At 32.8% G+C, this 25,698-nt stretch overlaps 4 protein-coding genes and 1 pseudogene across 6 annotated transcripts; 2 read left to right on the top strand and 3 right to left on the bottom strand.

The window, feature by feature from the left end:
* The first annotated feature begins 281 nt into the window (after positions 1-281).
* LOC110421492 (gamma-secretase subunit APH1-like protein) lies at positions 282-4,076 on the top strand. Its single transcript, XM_021435089.1, has 6 exons — positions 282-494; positions 624-779; positions 1,170-1,255; positions 1,717-1,842; positions 2,112-2,239; positions 3,544-4,076. The coding sequence occupies exons 1-6, from the start codon at positions 382-384 to the stop codon at positions 3,679-3,681; spliced, it is 747 nt and encodes a 248-aa protein (XP_021290764.1). The 5' UTR covers positions 282-381; the 3' UTR covers positions 3,682-4,076.
* Positions 4,077-5,095: 1,019 nt separating this feature from the next.
* On the bottom strand, positions 5,096-9,246 carry LOC110421366 (S-adenosyl-L-methionine-dependent methyltransferases superfamily protein). Its single transcript, XM_021434954.2, has 8 exons — positions 9,048-9,246; positions 8,101-8,277; positions 7,883-7,945; positions 7,607-7,673; positions 7,351-7,451; positions 6,858-6,902; positions 6,138-6,608; positions 5,096-5,536 (listed from the first exon to the last, which is right to left on the bottom strand). The coding sequence occupies exons 2-8, from the start codon at positions 8,233-8,235 to the stop codon at positions 5,366-5,368; spliced, it is 1,053 nt and encodes a 350-aa protein (XP_021290629.1). The 5' UTR covers positions 8,236-8,277; positions 9,048-9,246; the 3' UTR covers positions 5,096-5,365.
* Positions 9,247-11,853: 2,607 nt separating this feature from the next.
* Positions 11,854-14,160, bottom strand: LOC110421837 (flavonoid 3',5'-methyltransferase-like; annotated as a pseudogene). Its single transcript, XR_016351517.1, has 6 exons — positions 14,087-14,160; positions 13,253-13,325; positions 13,095-13,180; positions 12,824-12,968; positions 12,628-12,751; positions 11,854-12,498 (listed from the first exon to the last, which is right to left on the bottom strand). The product of XR_016351517.1 is annotated as a flavonoid 3',5'-methyltransferase-like (transcript).
* A 792-nt stretch (positions 14,161-14,952) lies between these two features.
* Positions 14,953-16,559, bottom strand: LOC110422163 (uncharacterized). Its single transcript, XM_021435956.1, has one exon. The coding sequence runs from the start codon at positions 16,489-16,491 to the stop codon at positions 15,133-15,135; it is 1,359 nt and encodes a 452-aa protein (XP_021291631.1). The 5' UTR covers positions 16,492-16,559; the 3' UTR covers positions 14,953-15,132.
* Positions 16,560-18,293: 1,734 nt separating this feature from the next.
* Positions 18,294-22,097, top strand: LOC110421764 (Tetratricopeptide repeat (TPR)-like superfamily protein). 2 transcript variants are annotated; one of them, XM_021435434.1, is made up of 3 exons: positions 18,294-21,176; positions 21,338-21,516; positions 21,650-22,097. In XM_021435434.1, the coding sequence occupies exon 1, from the start codon at positions 18,335-18,337 to the stop codon at positions 20,531-20,533; it is 2,199 nt and encodes a 732-aa protein (XP_021291109.1). In that variant the 5' UTR covers positions 18,294-18,334; the 3' UTR covers positions 20,534-21,176; positions 21,338-21,516; positions 21,650-22,097. The 2 variants fall into 2 exon arrangements, with proteins under 2 accessions (XP_021291109.1, XP_021291108.1); XM_021435433.1 differs by having other exon boundaries at positions 21,338-22,097.
* Positions 22,098-25,698: the final 3,601 nt, after the last annotated feature.

The raw sequence follows: 25,698 nt of genomic DNA, 5'->3' as shown, positions 1-25,698 counted from the left end.
ACTTCAGTCATTTACATGCTCAGGCCTAGGCAATCAGCATAATGTTAAAATGAACTGTACGTCCCTCACCTTTTAATAAATTATTTTACTTTGATCCTTGAATTTTCCAATTGTTCCTTTTTTACTCCCAAACATTTAGAAGTTGTTCCAATGATGGTCTTATTGTTATATAACTCTATTAGAAAAATGGAAGGACTAAATTGAATATGTAAAAAACTTTTACTGCCTTTTAGCAAATTCCACCATGGGATTGAATAGAGAAAGAGGGGGGGAGGGGAAAATGATCATATTTCTTCAATGAAGAAAGCTTAATATTCCAAGACCATCCCAATTCATGTCAAGTGAAAGCGAAGAAGAGAAAACGAAAATCAGAGAAAAACAATGACAGTAACGGCAGGGATCGGGTACGCGTTGGTGGCGTTAGGACCGTCTCTCTCGCTCTTCGTCTCTGTTATCTCCAAAAAGCCCTTCCTGATCCTCACTCTTCTCTCCAGGTTTCCCTCATTTTCCCTCCGTTTTCACTCTCATCAAACAAACCCGACTCTGGGTTTTTTTTGTTCCCTATTTTTTATGCGGAATTTGTTGGCCACTTTCAAATTTTAATTGTGTTCGTTGTAATGCAGTACGTTGGTTTGGCTTATAAGTTTGATAATATTATCTGGAATATGGAGAGCTTTCCTTCCTTTGAAATCAACATCATGGTGGCCTTTTGCAATTCTTATATTGACATCCGTTGCCTTTCAGGAAGGACTTCGCCTTCTTTTCTGGAAAGTTTACAAGTAAGCCAATTCGATTAATTTTAGGTATTTGTTTTCGCCTCGATACCTGCCTTTTCTTTCAGAAGTAGAAATTAAAAACACTCGTAAGTTCTTATCTGGGGAGAACGAAAACTTGTGATTTGTACTTTGTTGGTGATTTATTTGTGTAATTTGCTTATTTTTAATCAATAATGTAGTTGTTGCTATCAGCTATTTTGTTTCAATTTTGTAGCAAACTTTAGAAGAAGAGAAAAAGAAATGATAAAACTCAAGTAGTAACAGTCAATGAAACAAGTTCAGTGTTAAAGAACATAGAGGGGGTCCTTCATTAGTTGTATAGTTATGTACCGGTGTATAACGCTGTTTTGCTGTGAACCCAAGTTGGATAAAGGCTAATGTGAACTTTCTCAGGAGATTAGAAGACATATTGGATGCTTTTGCTGATAGGGTCTCAAAGCCACGCCTATATCTGACGGATAAGATGCAAATTGCTCTAGGTAAGATTCGAAGACGTTTCTAAATTCACTCTGGTTGTCTAAAATACTATTCTTTACTTGCTTTGGAATTGACTGTGCAAAGATTTTTCTGTTAGAATTGATACATAAAGGGCAAAAAAATACTTGTATTTTTTAAGCACTGTTGTAGGACAGAGTGAAGGTGATTTTTTCCTGCAGTTTGTAAAATGACCCTTTTCAATTATTCAGTCAGGCCCTTTGCTGTGCTGACTTTGCAGTGGATTCTAATTCTAGGAAGCCTCATGTTGTATGCATGACATGTTTATTGGGAATATAGATAATAAGTATAAATCTGGCCATACTATGATCCCCTTTTTCCCTTATTCTTGTTGGTTTTTCTGGAAATAATAAATTATATTGTTATCACTTTTTATGTTCTTTTGGAACGGTATTTCTTGCTAATTTGATTTTTGCACTGATATCGTTTCCATTAACTGCATCAGCTGGCGGGTTAGGTCATGGTGTGGCACATGCAGTGTTCTTTTGTCTTAGCCTCTTAACACCAGCATTTGGTCCAGCAACCTATTTTGTTGATAGGTGTTCACAGATACCATTTTTCCTTGTTTCTGGTGAGTTATGTGTTTTTTACTATAAATTTGTTGCATGCATCTTATATCTTTGTCGATTGCATTTATACATCAGGCATACCTCTATCTGCAGTTTATGTGCACTGTTTTTCATTTCATGCTACCTTAGATTGAGATTGGATTACTAGAATGGAACTCTAGGACGTGTTGGTCTTACTTTTCTTTGTGGATTGACACCTCTTACAAACTGTGTAAAAATTGGATTTGAAGTTAAGTTTATATTTTCTAATAGCTTTTATCTATCATTGCAGCAATCATTGCTCTTGCATTTGTAACGATTCACACTTTCTCAATGGTTATTGCATTTAATGGGTATGCTGAAGGGAATAAAGTGGACCAACTTTTTGTTCCCTCAGTCCATCTTGCTGCTGGAATGATGGTAAGCCTACTTTTATTTTATATGTTTATGCCATACCTTCATGTTCAGATGGAGATTTTATCAAGTCTGACTATTCGCAAAAGTGCTAATCTCTAAACAGTGATAGTTTTGATTCCATGGATGGATTTGCTATGTAGCCATATCAATTTGAGCCATGCAATTGAAAGGCATAAAACAACTGTTAATATCTATTTTCTTGCTGAAGTGGATGAACTTCATTTGTCCAGACCTGTTTGATATAGGACAGGGTTCGAAATTTTGGAAAATAGGGTTTATGCCGATGGTAGGAATTTGGCAGGTAGGCACAAATATGGTTGGAAGTCACAAGAAGGGATTGTGATCTAGGTTTCAAAGAAGAGAAGAATCTTGTTTAAAGTAAGTGGTTTCTGTGTTGTGAATGCTAAACCGAGAACACTGTAGGAAAACTAATTAGACCTTGAATGGTAGCTCAAAAGAGTTAATCATGTAACTGTCATGTCTATTGGTTATGAAGTATGGTTTTTCCTTTTCTGCTATACGAAATAAGAATAACTTTTGTAAAGTTGAACTATGGATACACCTCCCCCCTCATTCCCTCCAAAGTTAAGAAAGCAGAAAAGAAATTCTCATCCTTGGTTGGCTCTATTTGTATATAACTGGCCTTTGTTTTTTTTTTCAAAAGTGAAGCTATGCTATGTTGATGTTACACATTCATAATAGACATTGATAAGGGGAATTATGAGAAGGTCAAAATAGTTTCTTTTGGCATCCTTTTGACCCTAACAAGAAGGGGAAATCTTAGTGTTTAGTTCAAAACAATGTTGTTTTACATTTAGCATTTCTCCTGTAAATACCAAAAGGAACAGTGTTACAAGCAAGCTCTTATGTTGGTTGTTTGTAAACACACCGAATTACAAGAAGGTTTTTCCTGTTGGTCATTGGAAGGCATCATATTCAGTTTGCTATAAATTGCTTCGTCAGATTAGTAATACTGAAATGCATGATGCTGTAGTAGAAAAAGAATTTGGTGAAGTAGCCCTAAGAGTTGATGCTCACTCTTTGGTGCCTGTAGAATCATTTAACCCAAGATAGTTTAGAATATAACTGTTGGTTATGAAACAAACTGCTTTTTCTTTGACATGTCAATAGTTTGTCATGTGCCAACTCATAATGGTCAAATTAGCTCCCTTCTCTCTCAAGTTTAGCCGTACTTTAAATTTTTGCAGCTTGTCCCCATCCTTTCTGAACTTAATGTTTTCTTGCAAGGATTGCATGCATAATTCTTAACAACTTGTTTTTCCCTTTTTTTTATCATTTCCCCCAAGACTTTGATAAATTTTGCATCTGGTGGCTGCGTTATTGGGATTCCTCTTCTCTTCTTGATGGCGATCTTGACATTGATGCACTGTGGGAGGATGGTGTGGAGAAGTTTAACTGAAAACCAAAGGCAAGGTAATTCATAACAACCACAAACTTTTGCAAATCCACCTTTGTTTAGTTGCACCCGCACAGTTCCTACGATGCGGGGTGGTGGACATCTAAGCCAAGTGAAAGCTCCTTTTCAAATGGAGTAAGTTTGCAACATCTAAAGGCCATTCTTTCAAACCCGTGTCTAGTGGCACGTTTGTGTATCTACTTGTTTATGTTTGTGAGGCCTCGTGGAGTTGTATAGTTTTGGTGTCTTCTCACGGGGATGGGTAATTCTTGTAGTTTATGTGCCAAGACAGCGTTGACAAGTTTCTTCAACATACAGTCATGTATTTACTTTGTCCAATTCAATGGACATTAACAGTTTGGTCTATCCTGCTGGAGAACGACATAATTTTAGTTCTATTTTCAATTTGATCATATTGTGAAACCATGGATTTATGTTGGACGCCATCATTAATTACACTTTGCCACTCTCTCCTGTTTTCTCCCTGGGGTCTTTCTTCTTCTCCTTTTCTTTTGGGTATCAAGACTTACAATGATAAAACAAGTATATTACCAGTGAAACAGACGTTCAAATGTCATCATACTGTCTGTATAGCTCAATATTTAATTGTCACCCTTGAATTCAACTCTATCATTGTAATTGTAACTCTATTTTGGATAATAATTAACAGCAATATTTTTGATTGGTGGATGGTAATAAAATTGAAAAATAGTTTACTTGACAATAAAGAATTATTCAAAATTGTTTAGTCAATAGTTGTTATATGCATTTGTGTCTGCTGTCAAATTTAACGTCATGATTTATGTTTTCAAATTTATTTAAATTGTGTAAATAGAATATTTATGGAATATTTTTTTGTCGTTAATGAAGTATAGTATAATGAAAAATTCAATTGAGTCATAGTGTACATGGCAAATTGGATATTTATCTCAGATTTTGATAGTAATCTAGTTATATAAGTGGACATATATAACAATATTAGTATTACTGTTTTTCTTATTTGCATGTATACTGATATTCTATACTTACAATATTAACATTTGAGTATGATTAATATTTTGAAAATTTTAAAACAATTAAAGAAAATTCAATTACAATCATTTTTCTAAGGTACTAAAATGGTATACATGATTTCAACTCAACTTATATAAAAATTATTTTTGAATGATTTAATTGATATGCAAGATTAAAGGAAAAGAAAAGAAAAGAAAAATAAGAATTAAAGAAATAAGAAAAAAAAAAGCATAGACAAAACTTTTAATAATAATTATGATTAATAGTTTGGGATTCATTTTCTTTCCACTCAATTTTCTTCCTACCATATCTTTCCATCTTTGCCACTCAAGTCAATGGTCTCACAAACTAGTCATATTTGGCAAGCATGCAACGAGGAAGCTTCCACCTCCACCTTTCTCATACAAAAAACCAGTGAAAAATCAATATAACAAAGAACATTAAATCTTAGGCTTTGAATTAACTAACTGTTTGATTTACATTTAAAATGGAACAAAATAGGGGAAAAAAATAAAAAGAATACAACAGACATGGTAGCAAAATTAGCCTTCAGTAATCCTTCTGATCCCAATTTCATTATTACTACCCAAAGAATCAACACAATTTCTTATATGTATTACACCAATAGAACAGAAAAGCAAAAAGACAATACTTGTAATCAGTTTAGCAGGCATTTATGCATAGTTCTGGACTTTCTTTCACTTGAGAAAGAACTTCCAAATATCTCGATCAGCCACCTCTTTAATTAAATGAGCTCCAAAAATGCCTTCTTCATCAACTAGACTTCTGAGGTGCCGTGCTGCATTGTTGAAGCCAACATAATTCCTCTTTGTTGCCAAGTATAATACTCCATACGGAGGCCTCAGACACTGGTTGTGCAAAACGTGGAGTGAAATTAATAAATTACGTTGAAATGCAGAGAAAATAAACATAGAGAAAAACCAAAACTGAATTTCATAATGCATCCAGCTAAAAGAAAATGAAATTAAGAGGGGAAGTCAATAGAAGTAATCGCAGCTAGGCAGAAAGCAGCTTGTTCAAAAATGTATACCGTGATATGACTAGGGTGTGACCCTAAGGTTCAATACAAATACAAGCTTACTTCAAATCAGCCATTTGTCCAGATGCCAATGTCACTTCCATCAGTCCTTTTTTTTTTTTTTTTTGCTGTAACCAATCATTCAAGTTGATCATGATAATTTTAGTTGATAAGAACCAATTATGGTTATTTAGCAGATTACTTTCGACCTATCTATTCAGTCTTTTCAAAATTAGTTCAATGCCAGGATAGGAGCGGCAGCAGCAACAACAACCAAAGTTTGTAAATCTACATACCGTTCCCAATTATTTCCAATAATATTTCACAATCTTCCACAAAATGGACAAGGACATGATGAAGACCGAGGTACCCTTCTTTCCTAATTCATGGAACCAAGGTCAAAAATAATACCAACGAGGTAAGAAACTAACCTTCTTAATTAGTGCATATAACTTCTTCAAAGAGGAAACTGAGTATGGAATTTCTGTCATTAAAATAACATCATAACCACCTTCTCCCTGATCTATCTCACTAGCTCTTTCCCATGCCCGGCTTCCTGAAAGCTTTCTTGATCTCCTTGAGGAAACTTCCTGTGCTATGATGCTACCATCTTGGCTACTGCATCCGTCCATGAAATCCTCCTCGGAGAAGCTCAAGCTCATTCCTGTATTCACTTCAGACACATCATTCCGAACAACAGACAATACAGTGGGGAGTTCTTCCCAATCCCCAGCATAGAAGTGCACTGTTGGGGCAAGTGTTTGTCTGGATGGAGTCAAAGGACTCTCAGGCTGTCGACTCTGCCTGTCCCGAGCTTGCTCAAGGTTTGCAAGAACATTTGGTATGGTCATACATCTAATAGTTTCTGCACTGAGATCTTGAAAGTGCACTGTACAAGCACCCTGTACCAAAAAAATGAATAAAATGGAATGGAAGTAGATCTTTCATAAAAATAACCGATTATTTTTCAGCATACGTCTATGCCAGTTGCTCTCATTTATCAGACTCCCCCAACCTACCCCTTTTGTGTGTGTGTGTATCATTCCCAATATATTAATAGTTGATACCATTAATATCTTATAGAATTAGTAAGATAAAAGATACAGACAGCACATAAGAGGAACAATCTAAGATCAATAAATGGAGTATACCTTCAGACAAGCAAAAATTCCAGGAAGTCCATAGCCACAACCCAACTGTAAGAATTATCAAATAGGATGATTAGCTCACATTCTATATCAAGGAGAACTAGAAAACAGGGAAATTAATTCCTTAACTCTTAGGTTTTATTCCATGGACGGAATTCAGAGAAGCACAAGAGCAAGGAAGCTTATAACATCCAGAACTATTCTAAAATTGCAAAATAAAGTTTGAATTTGTTTAAAAATGGCAAAGAACAAAGATATTCAAATGCACATTTATGTTGATTAGTTCTAGCTCAACATAACAGCCAAAATTCTTTTCTACTCTATGAGTACATTTACCAAACATTTTAACAATATCATCTGGATCTAAACACACTTTTCAATAAAGAAAAGGAAAACACTAAGATATCATGTCAATAGTTAAAAACAAATTCAAAGAAAAGAAATTAAATACTACATGGTCCGATGGCTAATGTTTTCAGATTTTTATATACATTACCTCAAGCACCCTTTTCCCTCTAAAGCTCAACTGTCCATCACGAATCTCATGCTTAAGGACATTAACAAGATCCATAGAACTGTCCCAAGATTTCAGAAACCCTGCAAAACAAAATTATTTTATAGCTGTTAGTTACAACTTATCAATTTGACAAGTCAACACATGAACTGACATCAATACTTTGTAACAATAAACATAAATTTTTAAATAAAAATTACCATTCATTAAAAATTAATGCATAACTAATATGCCCTACCATCAGGTTTTGAGGAAATCAGTTCAGAACCAGTGAAACCAATAATATCAGCGACGCTAACCCTTCCCTGTAAAAGGTGAAAAAGTATCGGCATGCATATCAGAAGCTCTGTTTTTAAAATAGCACTGCTACTGAAAGGACAAAATATATACATGAACACAACATGTGTATGTGTGGATGTAAAAGAGGGAAGAGGAAAGTCTAACAAAATATTACAGTGAGCAAGAAAAGATATGAAGCTGCCTGATAAAACAATCCAAAAAGAAGTCAATATACCTTGAACACATTGAGCCCTTGCAAATCTACATTATCCCCCACATACTTATAAGGATGAGCTGTCTGCACAATAGCAGAATGTCTTAATTTTGAATGCAAATATAATCCCCCGTCACTCACATAATAAGCCATCTCATTGCATAACAGTCAACCATTTGAATCTTGAGTAATACATTTAAATTTCACAAGTAATTCTTGACAGGGAGAAAAAAGTACACCTTTGAGGGAAGAATCTCCACAGCTGGTGAAGGTAGATGGACATCTCTCTCTGATACACTGGACATGCTTTGGCTTCCTCGATCTTGGGGCACCAAGCCTGGCAAGCATTGTGCAAGCAGTGATGGTGCACGCATCTTGGTCTGATACTACGAAACAGGTTTTTAAGTAAGAAGAACCTGAAGATATCAACATTTTCCATTAATACGCAGATCATTCCTTGAAATCATTACTACCAGCAATAAGAACCCTTTTGCAACTAGATCAAAATCACACTATCAAGAGAAATAAGGAGCTAAAAACTACAAATGCAAAATCTGTAATGAGAAAAATTGCAGAAAGAGGAACAAAAGGAAATAACTGGTAAGGTCAGTTTTACAACTAAATGTACCAGAGCCAAAATCTTACACAAAATACCATGAGGTAATTCAACTTTCATGGGAACATCTAACTTTTCTAAGAAGACAAGACAAGCAAATTCAGCAAATTTGCTCTAAAAAACAAGGCACATACTTACACATTAATTACATCAAAATCTTTAATTTCTTTTATAGGTAACTTGGAACCATTAATGTTGGAGGCAAATCTTCAGGCACAAAAACAAAACCCAAAATTTTAATTTCTTCAAGAACCATCAATAAATAAAGACTATAAACAAAGTTCATGCATAAATCAGAAAAGACTAACATTATGGAGAATTAATGAAAATCAAGATGAATCGAAATCTTAAGTTTCATCAGCAGAGTCAAACTCAAACATAACAAGATCAACTTAATTTAAAATACTAAAAATGAAATACTCATAACATTCCAGCAAAATACAGCATAAAAAGGTCAAATTACCGAAGACTCTCTCAAAACATGAAAATTCCGGAAAATTAAAAACAACCCACATCAAAATATATCAAACCAACAAAACCCAGAAGCAAGGAAAAAAAAAAACCTCTTACCTTGAAAGGAGAAATGATCAGCAAACAATCTGTTAACACAATAGCAAATTGCTTGAGAAAAAAGAGGGGAATTCTTTTCTTTTATATATTACAAGTAAAGATCAAAGCTTTGTAATTTCTGAGAAAAAGAGACTGATCGTCACATTGGAAAGTCAAAGCAAAAAAAAAAAAAACAAAAAAGATGACCCATTTAGACAGAGAGGAGAGGGAGAAGTAGAAAAGAAGGTTCGATTTCAGACTTTGTTTCACAGTAACAGTAAAATTCCTGTTTTACCCCCATCCATTATTATATCTTCAATCATCAATGCCGTAACAAGTAGAGTGTCATTTTGGTAAATAAAGATTAAACGCAAGGGGCGTTTTGTGTTTGTAAATCGCAAAAGCGTTCGTTTGCGTGCTGTTTGCGCTCGCCGATCAGGTGTGCATGGCAGTACGGTACAACCCAACGGCTTTTTGATGGACTGTTCTGATGCTTGTGTTAGGTTTCGTGTTACGTATAAAAATTATTAAACTACTAAATTACTGATTAATCTTCTTGGTAAAACATAATTATACTATATTTAATCTTTTATTTGTTTTAGATATTTATATGGGTAGAAATAAAGAGGACTCCAAATTAGGGATATACATATATATATCGGTAAAAAAATCACTAAAATTTATAGTGAAAAATAAATAATTAAAATTAATATATTATAAATAAATAAATAAAATGGACGAATTTTTAAAAGATTACTTATTAATTTTATTTATCAATAAAAATTGTCATGGATATTTTGAAAAATATCCTCCATATTTCCGCATATATCTTCAATATTCAACAAAATCAGTGATTTCATTATGAATATTTACGATTATTTAAAATATTTACTAAATACCCACATTTATGCATATATATTCATGAATATATTAGTTGAATGAATAGAAAAAAGAAATTTATATAGAGTTTAATTGACACCGATGCATCAATAAATTTTCAATTCTTAAGTACATGCAATATTTCATAATTCTTACTTTGATTATTCGAACTCAAAAACTTTTAAAAATAAAATTTTAAGGTCTAATTCCTGTTGCAGGTGGATTTCCTTTTATGGAAACTTAAATTATTTTACTAAATCATTTAGATTTTGTGATAAATTTAATATATATATATTTTTAATATATTAATTAATATATTACTTTCATTATCAAATTTTAACATATCTAAAGCTCCGTACTTTGTTATATAATACTTTTTTTCTTTTAGCATGAATATAAAGTTTGGAGAAAGAAAGTAGATTCGCATGTTCTTTCTTTATTTATTTATTTTTTTTAATCCGTATAGAAGTTGGATAGTAGAACTTGGAGAAGAGATCGAAAATTCAATTTGTTTTTTTTTTTTGATAGAATACTGAAAATGTACAATTTTATATTATCACATTAATAAAGTTACAATACGTGATTTTATTTTTAATGCATTAACAATTTATTAAATATAAACTTTCTAATATAAATAAATGCACCTAGTAGAAGGAATCTTTTTAGAATTTTTTTCTTATTTCTATGTCAAAATCAACTTGACAACTTTTTAAAAAGATTATTAATGAATTGATTTAGTCAACCAACCTCTATTATTGGTCTTTATTACATGAAGTGGTATGGTTGCTTTTTTTTTTTCTTCTGTTTAAAAAATAAGGCACAAGAAATTTTTAAATTTTGTAATTGATATAATACATAAAAAATTTATTAATTATTTAAAAAAGTTTAAATAAATTTATATAATTTAATATATTTAATTAAAATATTTATATTTTATTTTAAATTAAATAAATTTAAATTATTAATAATATTATTATATGATGTTGATATAATATGTTGATATATTATAATAAATGATAACGTGATATACTGATATAATATAATATATGATTATTTGAAATTTTTTACTATTTATATTAATATTATGTCAACATCTAATGAGTATAAAAAGATAAATTATAATTAATCAATTGATAATTATAATAATTTATTTAATAAATATATATTTAATTAAATATAATAAAAAATTAAAATTTTATTTAAAATGTTTAAATAATTTATCTTAAATAGTTTTTTAAAAATTTTATTTAATGGAATCATAATTTTAAATTAATTTTTTGAGCATAGAAAAAAAATGGAAAAATGAGGAATACCAAACTAAAGCTAGAAGGTTGGTGGGCTGTCGTTTCAGTCCACCTCAATTAGAAAAAATTTTGGCCAGTCTGGTCCACGTGGATGACACTTGTTATCATTAAATTTGACTTGGACTATCATTGACTTGACTTTACAGCACGTTTGTGAAACGTAAAAGTCGTTGGCAAAAGGAAGGAGTTTTGTGAACCTTCGGTAGAAGGAAAACAACAGGAAAGTGCGGAATGTGATTCATGTTTTATTTTAGGTTAAAATTTTATATTTTATTATTAAAGTTTTGAGTCATATTTCGAAATAGTAAGATTTGATTTCTTATGAGATGAGAGATTATTATTTTTATTATATAATTCACAATTATACATGTATTTAAAAAGATAAATTATACAACATATGTGTCTCGTGAAATATTTTAAAAATATAAATAAAATATTTTAATCTCAAATACGAATAAAAAATTTTCAGAAAACATATAAATATAAATACTAAATACCTGTTAAGTTAACTTTAAAAGAAATAATAATATATGAATATTTGACTTATATGCATAATTTTTTTAAAAAAATTTAAATTCAAATCTTTTTTTAAATATAAAAATAATAATACTTTTATGATAAATAATATTAAAACAGACCGGATATGATGAATTTACTAAAAATCACCAAAGTGCGACAAGAGAAATTTTGGCAAGGCCTAGTAATGATAACCAAATGATGAGAGGACAAGGACCCAGACCATGGGCCTGTTTAATACAAGAAGCAGGCTCAACAGCCCAACCAAACATGACCCAGAAGCAAACGACCAGACAACATAACAAATCCCGCGCCCACTTACATAGAAACCATGGCTGTATAAGCAAAGACCACCACGGCTATAAGAGCACATGCATGTACCAGCTAGATTAAAGTCATACATGCTATAATATGTCAAAGATTACTCAAACGCATCAGGCAACAAAACAATCCTTAACTCTGGGAAGAGATTGAGCAGTTCGCTAATAGAGACGTCTGCAAAGAGTGACGCCATCACCAATTGAAAGGAGAGATGATTCAACTCGAGGATCAGCCGCTATAAAGCTATTGAGTTCGATCACGAATTTTCTAAGTGATCTAATACCTTGGATCTCCACTTGGTCCTCAGCTTGCGCAACCGAACCATTCCATAAAGTGTTATCATAAGCTATAACTCCTCCGATCTTGACAAATTTTATCACCAGCTCATGATATTTCAAGTATTCGCTCTTCAAAGCGTCTACAAATATGAAATCGAACGTCCCTTCTTCACCCTACAATAATGTATATATGGAGGATCGTTTAAGTCATAGGATCTTACACGCAAACCTTGGTCAAATTGAAACTTGGAAGTACCCATCATATGATTTGTTATATGTGGCGGAGTGCAATGGTAGACTTACGCTGTTAACAAGGTCATTTAGAGCTGAAATGGCATCTGATGCAACGAAGTTAATCTTGTGCTCTATTCCAGCTTTCTTAATATACGGCAATCCAAGCTTCTTTATCACGATCAATTGCTAATATCTGCCAGAAAGGAAGACAAGTCAGCTGCAAAAGTTAATAGAAACAGTCAATTGGTAAGCATAAATTACTTACCTTGCCATCCTGAGGCAATGCCAGGGCAGTAGTAAGAAGGGAATAACCTGTGAAAACTCCAATTTCCATGGTTTTCTTGGCATTCATGATCTTTACAAGCATAGAGAGGAACTGTGCTTCATCCACAGACGTAGTCAAGAAGCTCCTGCAAAAAAAATCAACTAAGTATTCTGAAAATGGTTCCTAACTGGAAATCATCTCATTTGGTTCTTGGATAGCTCCTTCAAAATCAAAATGGCCTTTTCCTTGAAATATTAAACAGTGCTAGTACCTCTTTTGATACTTCTCCACAGTGGCCTCTCTTAATTCCTTTAGTTGCTCGTGCTCTTTGGGATAAGCGCTTGTCTCATAAATATACTGCAACACACAATATTGGTCCTTTTGTCGAGGGAATGCCTAGAAATCACAAATGAAAGTAAAATGAAATACCTGTCGAAGGGCCTCAGTTCTAAGGATCGTCTTCGTAGCGGTATCTGCCATGCTTCGAAACTCTTGCAAATGTCTTCTCCATGGAATGGTAAATTGAATCCAACAAATAAATTGTAAAAAGAAATATGGATACATCATTAGTTTAAACCAAGAACATTGTAATGAACAAAAACTATTCATATTCATTCAATCTACACAAAATATTATTGTCATTGTCAAATTAATGTAGTTGCAAAGAGATTCAAAGTCTTACTTGCCCAACAGCAATTCTAATTGGCCTACACTCAATATTAAATTTGTCAGTCATTTTTAAATTATCAAATATATTTTTTGGGTCAATTGATAATAAATAACCTTGCAATAGATGATCCCAGCTATCACCTTAGCTAATCTTAGGAAAAAAATTTCGAGGTAGTGACTAATTATTATTATTATTATTATTTTTGGAATAAAAGAGAAAAGAATCAAAGACTTTCAGGTTGTCAAGGGCATCTTCCTTTTTGATATAGAAGGGTACTAGTATAATTTTAGTATTTACCAACAAAACAGAGTGGAAATATCATTTTGAAATTAAAAAAAATTATTTTAATCCAAAGCTAAATTGTACAGGAGCCATAATCATAAACCTCAACAATAAAAGTGTCAAAAAAAAAAAAACCCCCCAAAAACCAATAATCTTCCTTTAAGATGGTGTCATTCAATTTCAATTTAAAAATTTTTGAACAAATTAAGTTCACAATTCATGGAGTTTCATAACTCATTTTAGAAGAAACACAAAAAAAATAAATAAATTTGAAGAAAACATGAGGGAGGAAATAAACAAATGCACCTTGCCTGAGATCTAAGAGCTCTGGCGGCGGAACTCTTCCAATACTTCTCAGACTAGTTTCTCCTACTTTTCTCTTTGGTTTTACTTGATGTTTTCTCCTTCTTGGCCCTTTTTAAAGCATTCCATGCCACGCCACTCAGTTTTCACGGCAACACCTTTCTTTTTTATCCTTATGTGGTCGAGGTATGCTTTCAATCGTGTCATCAATACTTCTCTTTTTGGTACAATTGATGGGCACTCTAGTCATTTTCGTCTGCCAACATGTTGGTTATCGTCATGAGAATACAGACACTTCTCATGTCAGGGTAATGAAAGATGTAATGACATAAAAAAGATCCCATGGCCTAATGTAAAAGGATTGACAAGGTTCTGAAATTTTATCAGCAACATGTGTGCACAGGTTCACTGTATATGATTAGAGTTTGTATATGTATAAACAATGATGAATTGTTGATAGCAATTGGGGATTATTCGTCATACAAGGCTGTGAAAGGCAGTTGGGAAAGACATACTACCTGACTACATATACATGGTGCACCCTTACAGAGCCCTCTATGAACAGCAGAATCTGGAGAATATGTTATAAATGTTAAAGTTTCATGACAGGAAATTCTAGCTCATATAATAAAAGCAGAGACTATAACTTTCTACTGAACCCATTGTTCAACCTTGGAATTGCAAATTGGATTTGGGACTTTATAAGTGCTGGCACAGAGTTGAAGTTTTGTGCAAAACCAGAAAACAAGCTGCTAAGATTCTGTTTCCAGGTTGAAGAATAAATGAAAACAAAACTACTCTTACCTAATATTTGACTCCATGTTTCAATAACAAGAGAAACACTGATATCCCGTTAATTTGACATTATGTTCCATCTAAAATTATTCTGCTTCTACTTCATTATGCAGCTTTATCTAATGTAGAAAAATAAAATCTGTATGCTGACATAAACGTTCCTAAGAAGTGAAAACTCTAGTGAATGTCTTTTCCTTGGAATCTATATATGGCTTGATTCCTACATCTTTTAATCAGAAAACTAATAGTGTACAAGTACTCATATAGCCTCGTCAAGGAAGAAAACACCTTCATTGAATTCCGAATCCATGCCCTCGTGCCCATCAAACTCGCCGAGGCCTAGTACTGTCTCAATTGAAAGTTCTTCATTTGATGTAAACTCATCCTCCCAAAAGTTTCTGCTTGTTAAAATTGATTTTGTGGTGGGAACTTCTCCAACTTTTAATGGCAGAATTTGATTATCAATGTCTAAGGGCACTATTTTTGCAGACTCCTTGGTTGATTCTCTCAACCTTGATGGCATAGTGTTCCCCCTTTTGACTCTTCCGCTGCTGCTGCTGCTGTCCCAGGTTTTGTTTCCTCGTTTCAGTTCTAATATTTTTGATGCTGTTGACCCTGGCTTTAATACCAATTTTCTCCTACACCTGTTTGGAGGATACATATTCCTATTGTTCAGCTCAGAGTGGATGGATCTAGGAGAGGTCCCCTCAGAAGCTGTAACCTTTATTATTTCCTTCCGAGGAGACATGGAGAAGTACTCCCAAGTTTCCTCAGAATTCCAATCAATTTTCCTATCAAATGGCCAGAAAAGGGGCTCATCAGCACTGAAATCTTCCACATTTGCTGCTTCAGAAGTCTGATCTAAGGACAGATTAGGTTCTGTTATTTCATCTTTCCTGTTAATGGTAGTAGAGGTGCTAGATTTAGCTTCAGAATCCACAAAGCTCGAGCAAGATGGACTAGGGAAACATGACTGGAAATAATCCAACTCCAACTCTGTATTTGATATCCACTGGGAGCCATCCTCATCAAGATTCAATAGAGAGACCATGAAACTTGTTTTGTTCATATCTGATACCTGAGAAGAAGAGTCAAGATTGGTGCTGAGAGATGTGAGACAATTGCCATCACTCATGGATTCATCGCTGCATTGCCCACAAGAAGACTTGATTCTTTCAGCACTATCTGCAGGAGGACCGGTTCCATAATTTCCTCGTGAGTGCCATTGCCAAGTAATCTCCCCTTCATCCTCCAAACCTTCCCTAACTATTTTTCCTGATACTACTTTAGCAAGAGCAAATGATTTATCTTCTTCAGGTTTTGTCTTAGAGCTTATAGAAAGAGAGGCTCCTTTACTCAAAGAAACATATGAATCTGCTAATGTTGAGAGCCATGAAACTAGGCATTCATCAGCTACAAGATGAAAGGGACTCGATGATTCATGCTCTTCAAAAAACGATGAAGGGGATATACAACCTGAAGACAACCACATGGAGTCATCAGCAGCAGATGAAAATCTTCCCTTACCAAGTTGTTTGACAAAATCAACATCATCTTCTATTGACAGCTGAGGAGAAAGAGAAACAACCTTCTTCCTGGCTGTACGGATAGGACCCATTCTTTTAATTTGTGATCCAATGGATTCAGTTTGAGAACAAACTGATATTGGTCTAGGAAGCTCAGCTTCTTCTCTTTGAACAACCACATGCTTCTTCTCCATTGAGGGCGAAGTAGTAGTGACCCTCTTCGCAATATCAGAAGAGCTATTATCTCTTCCTCTGAGTCCCATCCTGTCAGATTTTCCATTAATTAATAATGGTACACTCTTACATTGGGTTAACCAGTTGATTTAAGCAGGAGCAAAAACTATATATTTTAGAAAGGAAAACTGTAACTATCAAAAAACAAAAATTGTAATATTAATAGTACTAATGAGGTAAGTCCCAAGAAGCCTGCTGTGACCGGCAACCATGGAAGTATTCCAAGAAGATTAAACAAGATTAAAGCATGACAAACAAAGAATTAGCAATAAGTCTCACAAGTAATAGTCATCTGACATTGAAATCTTAACAAAATTAAAAGATAAGGGAGATTATAGACTTTATTTATCCTTTGACATCGATGTTTAGAATTGAATAGAATAGTCATTATAGTTGTATGGTAGAATGAGTCAAAAATGCAAGGAATGTCTAAAATGAAAAATTCAAGCATTTAAGAGAGCAAAGACCAGAACCATATAGAAATCATGGAAAGCTAGAATAGGTCAGCAAGGGAAGGTTCCTACTATTACAAGAAAAAGAGAGTTCATGCAAGTAAAGACATAACCAATGTGCATTCCAGCACATATCAAAGAGACAATGGCTGAATTAAGCTAAACCCTGCCCCTAACAAATCAAGCAAAGCCCAATTCTCTGATATTTTTGCCTAGGCTTTCTTCATATAGCACACAGTACTAACATATTTAATTAATTAAATTAAACGAAAGTGCCAGAAAACTAGAAAAAAGAAATAGGGATTACCTGTTGTTATTGAGGCACTGATAGATGAGGGGGAAAAACCCTTAAAGTATTAGAAGCCGACATGAAATCAAAGATTAGACTCTGCATGAGAAGTAGAATGGCCTTTTAGATGGCAAATAAATAATAAATGGTGAAAATCAATGCTAAGAGATTAAAAAAAATATGGTAAGAACAGTCAATTGGCTTTAATTGCCTAATGTAGAAATTGGCTTGCTTGGGGGGTCGTTGCATGGCAAACTAGTGGTTTTAGCGCCTTCCTTCTTTTGGAAACTTTTCGTTACCAAACTTGTGGCCCAATCAAAAAAAGGAGTAAAGCCATTATACTTATATAAATAAATTATAGTTAAATAATCATTCATAAATCAGTTTACATTTCATGGTTTTTTATAAATTTAGATTAATTTTAAAAATTAAAAAGTGATTTGTAATCCTACTATAATTTATGATTGATCTTAATTGAATACAATTAATAATTTTAAACGATTTTAGATTAATTTAAAAAGACTATTAAATGGTTTATAATTCAATTACATTTTAGGATTGATCTCAATTTGATAAGTTGGCTCATTTCATTTGTTTGCCATCATGAAATTGAATTATAAACTAATATTTTAATCAATTTAACGTTTGTGTTTTATTATTTTTTTTTAAGAAAAGGAGAAATGCAGGAATTAAGTTAAAATTCATTTATTTTATTCTATGCATGTTAATTGTTTATATATATATGAACAATTTCAATGATGGAAATTTGGAATTTATAGATTTAAGTAATTGTAATCTAATGATATAAATAAATCAAATAATGTTATCAGTTTAGTTTGATATTAGTTATAGATAATTAATTTTCAAAAAACTATTGGTAGGGGGAGCGAATAAATATGAGGTGTTCATGTTTCAACTTTTCCTTGCTTGAACAAATTTAAGAGCCAGGCCTATCATATCATGGTGAATCATGGGTTCTATTTCTTGGCAATGCAAAGGCAAACAAAACCAACTTCTTCAATTTTCTATAACCGCTTCTTTTTTCCTCTCAAAACTACAACAGTTTCACTCCACACAGCAACAAAGAGCAGGTCCTTCATCGACTCTGCCAAAACCCGCAACAAAGCTTCGAAATTCCTTGTTTACTGCAATACCCAGATCACTCAAAATGGTAGAAATGGTAATATCGAAGCAGCCGAGTCAATCTTTAATCGCATGCCTTTCAAAAGCACCGTGTCTTGGACTGCCATGTTGACAGCGTATGCCGATAATGGGAAAATTTCAAAAGCCCGTGAAGTATTCGATGAAATGCCGGAAAGAACAACTTCTTCGTATAATGCGATGATTACGGCTTATAATAAGAATGGTTGTATGGTAGATGAAGCCTATAAGCTTTTCTGCAACATGTCTGAGCGGAATGCTGTGAGTTATGGCGCGATGATCACGGGGTTTGTTAATAAGGGAAGGTTTGACAAGGCTTTGGAAATTTACGAAAATACCCCTGGGAAATGGCGGGAACCGGTTTGTTCAAATGTATTGATTAATGGGTATTTGAAATTTGGGAGATTAGATGAGGCCGTTGGCATTTCCGAAGGCATGATTGAGAGGGATGTTGTTTCTTGGAGCTTAATGGTTGATGGGTATTGCAAAAGTGGGAGACTTGTGGAAGCTAGAAAGTTGTTTGATAAGATGGTGGAGAGAAATGTGGTTACTTGGACAACAATGATCAATGGGTACATGAAAATGGGAAATTTAATTGATGGTTTTGGTTTATTTTCAAGTATGAGAAAGGAAAGTGGAGTTTTGGTTAATTCTACTACGTTGAGTATTATGGTTGAAGCTTGTGGAAATTTTAATAGATATAGAGAAGGAATTCAAATGCAGGGGCTGGTTTTGCGGTTTGGATTTGAATTTGATGTTTTTTTAGGGAATTCTATTATTACTATGTATTGTAGATTTGGTTGTATTTATGCTGCTAATTTGGTATTTAATATGATGAGGAAGAAAGATTTGGTTTCTTGGAATTCTTTGATCATGGGTTATGTTCAAGAGAATGAAATTGAGGAAGCTTATGATCTTTTTGAGAAGATGCCTAAAAGGGATGTAGTTTCCTGGACTACCATGATTATGGGGTTTTCTAGCAAAGGACAAACTGATAAATCTGTTGAGTTATTTAGGATCATGCCTGAAAAAGACAATGTTGCTTGGACTGCAGTAATTTCAGGGTTTGTGAGTAATGAGATGTACGAAGAGGCTTTTTGCTGGTTTACTGAGATGCTTCAGAAATCAGTAAAGCCAAATTCTCTTACTTTGAGCAGTTTATTGAGTGCTTCAGCCAATTTGGCAATACTAACCCAAGGGCAGCAGATCCACGGACAAGCAATAAAGATGTATCTAGAATTTGATCTTTCAATTCAAAATTCACTTGTCTCGATGTATTCAAAATGTGGAAATGTATCTGATGCCTGTCAGGTCTTTATGAGTATTAAAGAACCAAATATCATTTCTTTTAATTCAATGATTACTGGCTTTGCTCAAAATGGCTTTAGTGAAGAAGCTCTTAAATTATTTAGGAAAATGCAGAGTGAAGGCCCGGAGCCAAATCAGATAACCTTTCTTGCTGTTTTGTCTGCCTGCACCCATGTTGGACTTGTAGAAGTAGGATGGGAATACTTTAAATCCATGAAATCCTTATATAATATGGAACCAACGCCTGATCACTATGCATGCATGGTTGATCTCCTTGGCCGAGCTGGATTGTTTGATGAAGCAGTTGATTTAATTTATTCAATGCCTTTTGAGCCCCATACTGGAGTTTGGGGAGCTCTCCTGGGTGCAAGCAGAACTCACCTCCGTGTTGATCTGGCAAAGCTTGCAGCCCAGCAGCTTAAAAAATTGGACCCTGATAATGCAACTTCTTATGTTGTTTTGTCCAATTTATATTCTATCCTGGGAAAGAAGAAAGATGGAGACCAAGTAAGAATGGACAAGAAATCAAAAGGAATAAAGAAGAGCCCTGGGTGTAGTTGGGTGATAGTGAAGGACAAAGTTCATTTGTTTCTCGCAGGTGATCAATCTCATAAGGATTCAGAAGAGATTAGAGTTACATTGTGGACAATTGTGAAGGAGATGGAAGAGCTAGGTTGTTATAGAAAATGAATGACTCCCTTTCTTCTGCATGTTATAGATAAAACCACTAGAGAAGCTTTTCATCTTTCTCCTCCATTGGTCTCTTCTGCGGCAATAGTTATTATTTAAGGCTTGTGGCTTTGTTGATGGGACCAGCGGTGGTTCTTGAGGTTTTCCATGCCATTGGTCACGTGTGAGTATGATGCGTTGTAGATAATGGCATGGTGAAGACAAAAGCGAAGAATGTGTTAACTGGGAGGATGGTTGCGTAGCTTGAAATTCTCATTTGACCAGCTTTTTGGGTGAGGCTAAAAGATGATGCTGTTGATGGTGAGGCTCTTATTGGAATGTGAGAACCATGCTTATTGCCCTCTCATGGGTGTTGCTAGAGCTCACATGTAATTTACAGGTAACCCAGTATGTAAAAGAGGTGCTTTTTCAGCCACTGAAGTATGTAGAGCAGTTTGTCATCCAAATCAACCACTGTCACGACAACAAGCTTTACCTCTGCTACCATTATCAATCCCATCCTCAGCTTTGACAATATGAACAAAATGCCTTCATCATCACTAGCGATGTTGCATTGCCACTAAAAGGAGACAACTTGACCCTCCCATCTTGTTGTGCCACTCTGTGTTCACTTCCTATTCTATGTCCAGAATGCAGTGCATTGGTAAGTGAGGTTTGTAGCTCTACTATGACTGTACTAGATATGTAGTCTCATATCTTTCATCTGTGGTCCACGTTGCAGGTACTAGTTTGAACTAGAATTGTGACTGTTAAATCCTTAGGTAAGGGAAATAATGTATGCTTTTTCTGTCTTGATGTCAACAGGGTTGGACTTCCAGTTTACCTCCCATGATTATGTGTATCTGAATGGGGAAAATGTATTGTACAGGAGAGTTTATGTGATAGCTTGTCCTATGTTGACGCAAAACTGTCAGATCTAACATGATACTTGCCATCACGTAGATCCGATCTATAATGTTTTTCATACCTGTGGCAGGAAAAAGGTTACCATAGCTGTCTTTTAATTTGATTTGTATTTTTTTAATATTTCTTAGCCTTTCATCCCCCCTTGGTTTCTATTCTCAGGCCTGCTTGAAAATTCATTAAAATTCACAAGCAGCCATGCCTGCATCTCAGGTAGTCCCACAGGCCATGTTGACAGAGTTCCCTTTTCCCCTGTGACCTGGTACGACTACTCCAGTATTAAATGAGACCTAGCATTTTATTAATCGAGTATCTAATTTCATGATCAAACTGAAGGAGTAATTATCAGAATGGAGTTGGAAAGACTTTTGTTGATTGATGGTTGAATGCACAATGGCTCTAATTTCAGTTGGCTGTACATGGATCTATGCTTTATTTGTAAAGACTCATCATGTTGGACTTGAGTCAATGTGCATATGTTGTTTCACGGTATAACTTAAAAAGCAATTTTTATACCCTCAAAAACGAAAGGGAAGTGATTCTTTTTGCATTTTGTGCTCATTAAATTAGAGCATTTTGTTTTATGCTTACTTATCATGATTCTTGATTACATTTTGTGTCTTGTACTTCTTAAGCTACAGAAAATATGATATTTTCTTGAATATAAATAGTGGTATTATTGCTACATACAGTTTGTTTAACATTGCTTTTGCCATGAACAAACTTTTACTTCTCTATCAATTGGTTGAATGGAAGACCATGAGGAAATAATGTGGCAGATCCTGTGCCCTTGACTGCCCAGCTTTCTGCTGCAGGTGGTTATGTGGTTGGATTTGATGTTTGCCTTACTCATCTGAGTGTCTTCCTCACATAAATGCTTCACCTATTTTCACCACTGTCAAAATTTGGAATTCAATTTGACTATAGGAAATTGTCTTAATTGTTTTGTGCACAGAAGAGATGCCCAGACCCAAAATACACATCGACATGACATGCATGCACTCATGCTCATACGATTATAAATCATATGTTTTACTCATAGAAAGCTGGGATTTGTATGAGAGCTGTTTCTTATGGAATATAAGACCAGAGTCAAATGCAACATAATATATCTGCTTGAATTCTTATCTGTTTTTAAAAATATTTTGCTTTGATAAACTGGTAATGATTAATAAGTTATTAGTCCACACAGTAGAGGTTGCTTATTTTGTCTTTCTATGTCCTGGTTGAGTATTTACTTGTTGAGGAGTGAATGTTCCTGACCGTGGAGGAAACTGTAGAAGAAGATTTTTTAGTTATTGTAGTTAGCCTACCTTTCCTGCATTACTGTGTTGGAAATTGAAAGAACATGTGAGTGGTGGGACATCTTGTTCCTCAGTTTGGTTGCATACTAGATGATTATGCATTTGATGATTTGAATGAAAATTCCACAAACCACAACCCCCCGCCCTCAGCCCAAAGTGATTTATGGTAGGCATTTGGAGATGCCCAATGACTTGGATTGGTTGAGATTTATTGATAGATCTGATTCTCCAGTGCAAGATCAAGTCAAGCATGAGAGAGGCTGCTGCATACATGGGTAGTAGGAACTATCGAAAAGCTACCTATTCTTTCCATTTTCTCTGCCTTGAAGGGAATGCAGACTTGGCATTCTCCTCCAATGGCATTGTGGATTTATGACTAGATTAAACATGAAATGGGAGGAGAGTGGGGCGTTGGTGGATTGGGATTGGCTCCCAAAATAACCTCCAATGAACAACTCTTTAATCTATGGTTGAAAACAAAACTCAAATGATTCAGGTTTAGATCAAGTCCGGTCCTCCTAGTTCACTGTATCTGGATGATAACCAACTGCAGTCAACAGGCTGCTCTCCTAGACTATTCCTGATTCTATTTAACTTATAAATCCGAGGATTAGAATTGGTGTCCCTGCCAGAAAAGGGAATGGTGGGTGGGTTGGTGAGAGAGAGAGAGAGTGATGTTTTCTACTTGTCTTCCATTTTTGTCTCTCCATAGGATTTATGGGCATAAGCTAGTTTGTGATTTCAACTAGACACCTAAGAAAAAAATAATAATTTTCTATTTTATATTGTTTCAATTTTTCCAATCTTCGGATGATTGTCACTTTTTACTTTGGTTTTTGCTGCTGGATATTTTAATTTATTAAGGAAAATCTGTGTCATTCTCCTCCTAGTCTGACCTTTTCAGTTCAAAGCTAGAGCCTAGAGCTGCAATCTTCCTTAGAATCATAAGAATGGTTAAAATACCTATTTAGTTTTTGTATTTATATATTTTATGTAACTTAGTTTTTATATTTAAAATTAAAATAATTTAATATCTTAATTTTAAAAATTATTTTAATTTTAATTTTCTTTTTAATGGAATTCAATTTTATTGTTAAAAGATATAACGTCAATGTTGACATCAATATTAATGTGATATATTTTTTAATGTAACATTCACATGATATGACATGTCACATTACACCAACATGATGACGTGATAATGACATGTGACACTAATATAATGATATAGTAATATTAAAGTGTCAAGTGCCACACGGTGAATAAAAAATTTTAATTTTTTTTATATTATGTCATAGTGATTAAATTGAACAAAATATATAATATACAGATTAAATTAAACAAAATTAAATTATTCAGAGATTAAATTAAAAATATTTAAATAAATAATAGCTATACTTACTAATAAAACAAATAAGTGTAAAATATTTATGATGTTAAAATATATATAAATATTTTTTTACTTGATCATTTAATTGTGAAATATATACATTAATTTATCTTTTTTTACAAAAATTAAGTTTAAATTCTCTTTCTATAAAAAAAATTTCAAAAAAAAAATTTCATAACTAAAATCAAATTTAAATGAATACTTGCATTATGTGAAATAAAATAATATAAAAATTAAATAATTTTTTATTTTATAATAGTTAAAAATTTAAAATTTATTTAATTTAGTTTTTAATTTGAGTTGAACTAATTACCAAAATAAGTTAATTTAATTTTAAAAAAATAAAAAGGGAGATATAGAGTTAGCATTGATTATAAAAATATTTTTCATTCTAACTTTATTAATTTGGGCTTGACAAACTTCTTATTACAATATAGAATCTAAGCTGTTTTGCCCCTTCAATTTTTTATTTATTTTTTATGTTTTTATTTTGTTTAATATTTTAAATTATATTTTTTACGTTGAAATTTTTAAATTAAAAGTGCATTTATGGTTGATAGAGTTAAATATAATTGTAAATATTTGTATCATTTTATTTTGTATTTACAAATTTTTTGTAATCCAAATTAATAATTTTAAATTTAAATTTAATAAAAATTAATTGTGGTATTTGAACTTAAATAAAATCATTTTATAAAGATATTTAATAAATTCAAATAAAAGTAAATTGGGTAAGGTTGAATAATTTCAAACAACTGGATATTTGTAAATTGTTAAAGTTGTAACTAAATTAACTATTTTATTGATTTGAATTCAACTCAAGTTAAAAATTACATCAAATAAATTTTAAATTTTTACACTATTATAAATAGAAGAAGAAAAATTTATTTAGTTTTTTATATTATTTTATTTCAATAAAATGTAAGTTATTCATCTGAATTTGATTTTAGGTATGAAATTTTTTTAATTTTTTTTATAGAAGGAGAATTCAAATTAATTTTTGTATTCTAGAATCAAATAATTAAGTAAAAAAATATTTGTATATATTTTTGAACATCATAAATCTTTTACACTTAAATATTTGACTTATTAATAAATATATCTATCATCTATTTAAATATTTATATTTTTTAAATATTTTTTTAATTTAATTTTTTAATATTTTAATTTTATTCAATTTAGTATTATATTATATATTTTTTTCAATTTTTCTCTAATACATATATTTTTTTTTTTAATTTATCCTATACACATTGACATATCAACATATCAATGTACGTCAATATTATCACGTCATCATATTAATATATGACATTCTACATTATCACTTTAAATCATATGTATATCACTCATCATGTAGATATGCATTCAAAATTAATATTATTTTTTTAATATAAAATTAAAAAAAATAAATTAATTTTTTAAATTAAAAATTATATATTTTAATTTTAAATATGAAATTAAATTTTATAATATATGAATACAGAAACCGTTTTTTTTTTTAAATCAAGCCCACAGGTTTCTTTCGCTGAATAGATGGCGCTGGGTTTTAGCTCAATGTTTGCCCA

Source organism: Theobroma umbraticum, unplaced genomic scaffold, assembly GCF_002168275.2.
Source record: "Theobroma umbraticum cultivar Fairchild unplaced genomic scaffold, ASM216827v3 scaffold_130.0, whole genome shotgun sequence".
Taxonomy (NCBI): domain Eukaryota; kingdom Viridiplantae; phylum Streptophyta; class Magnoliopsida; order Malvales; family Malvaceae; genus Theobroma; species Theobroma umbraticum.
Note: the sequence above shows the minus strand (reverse complement) of the source record. Positions and strands in the feature narration are given on the sequence as shown.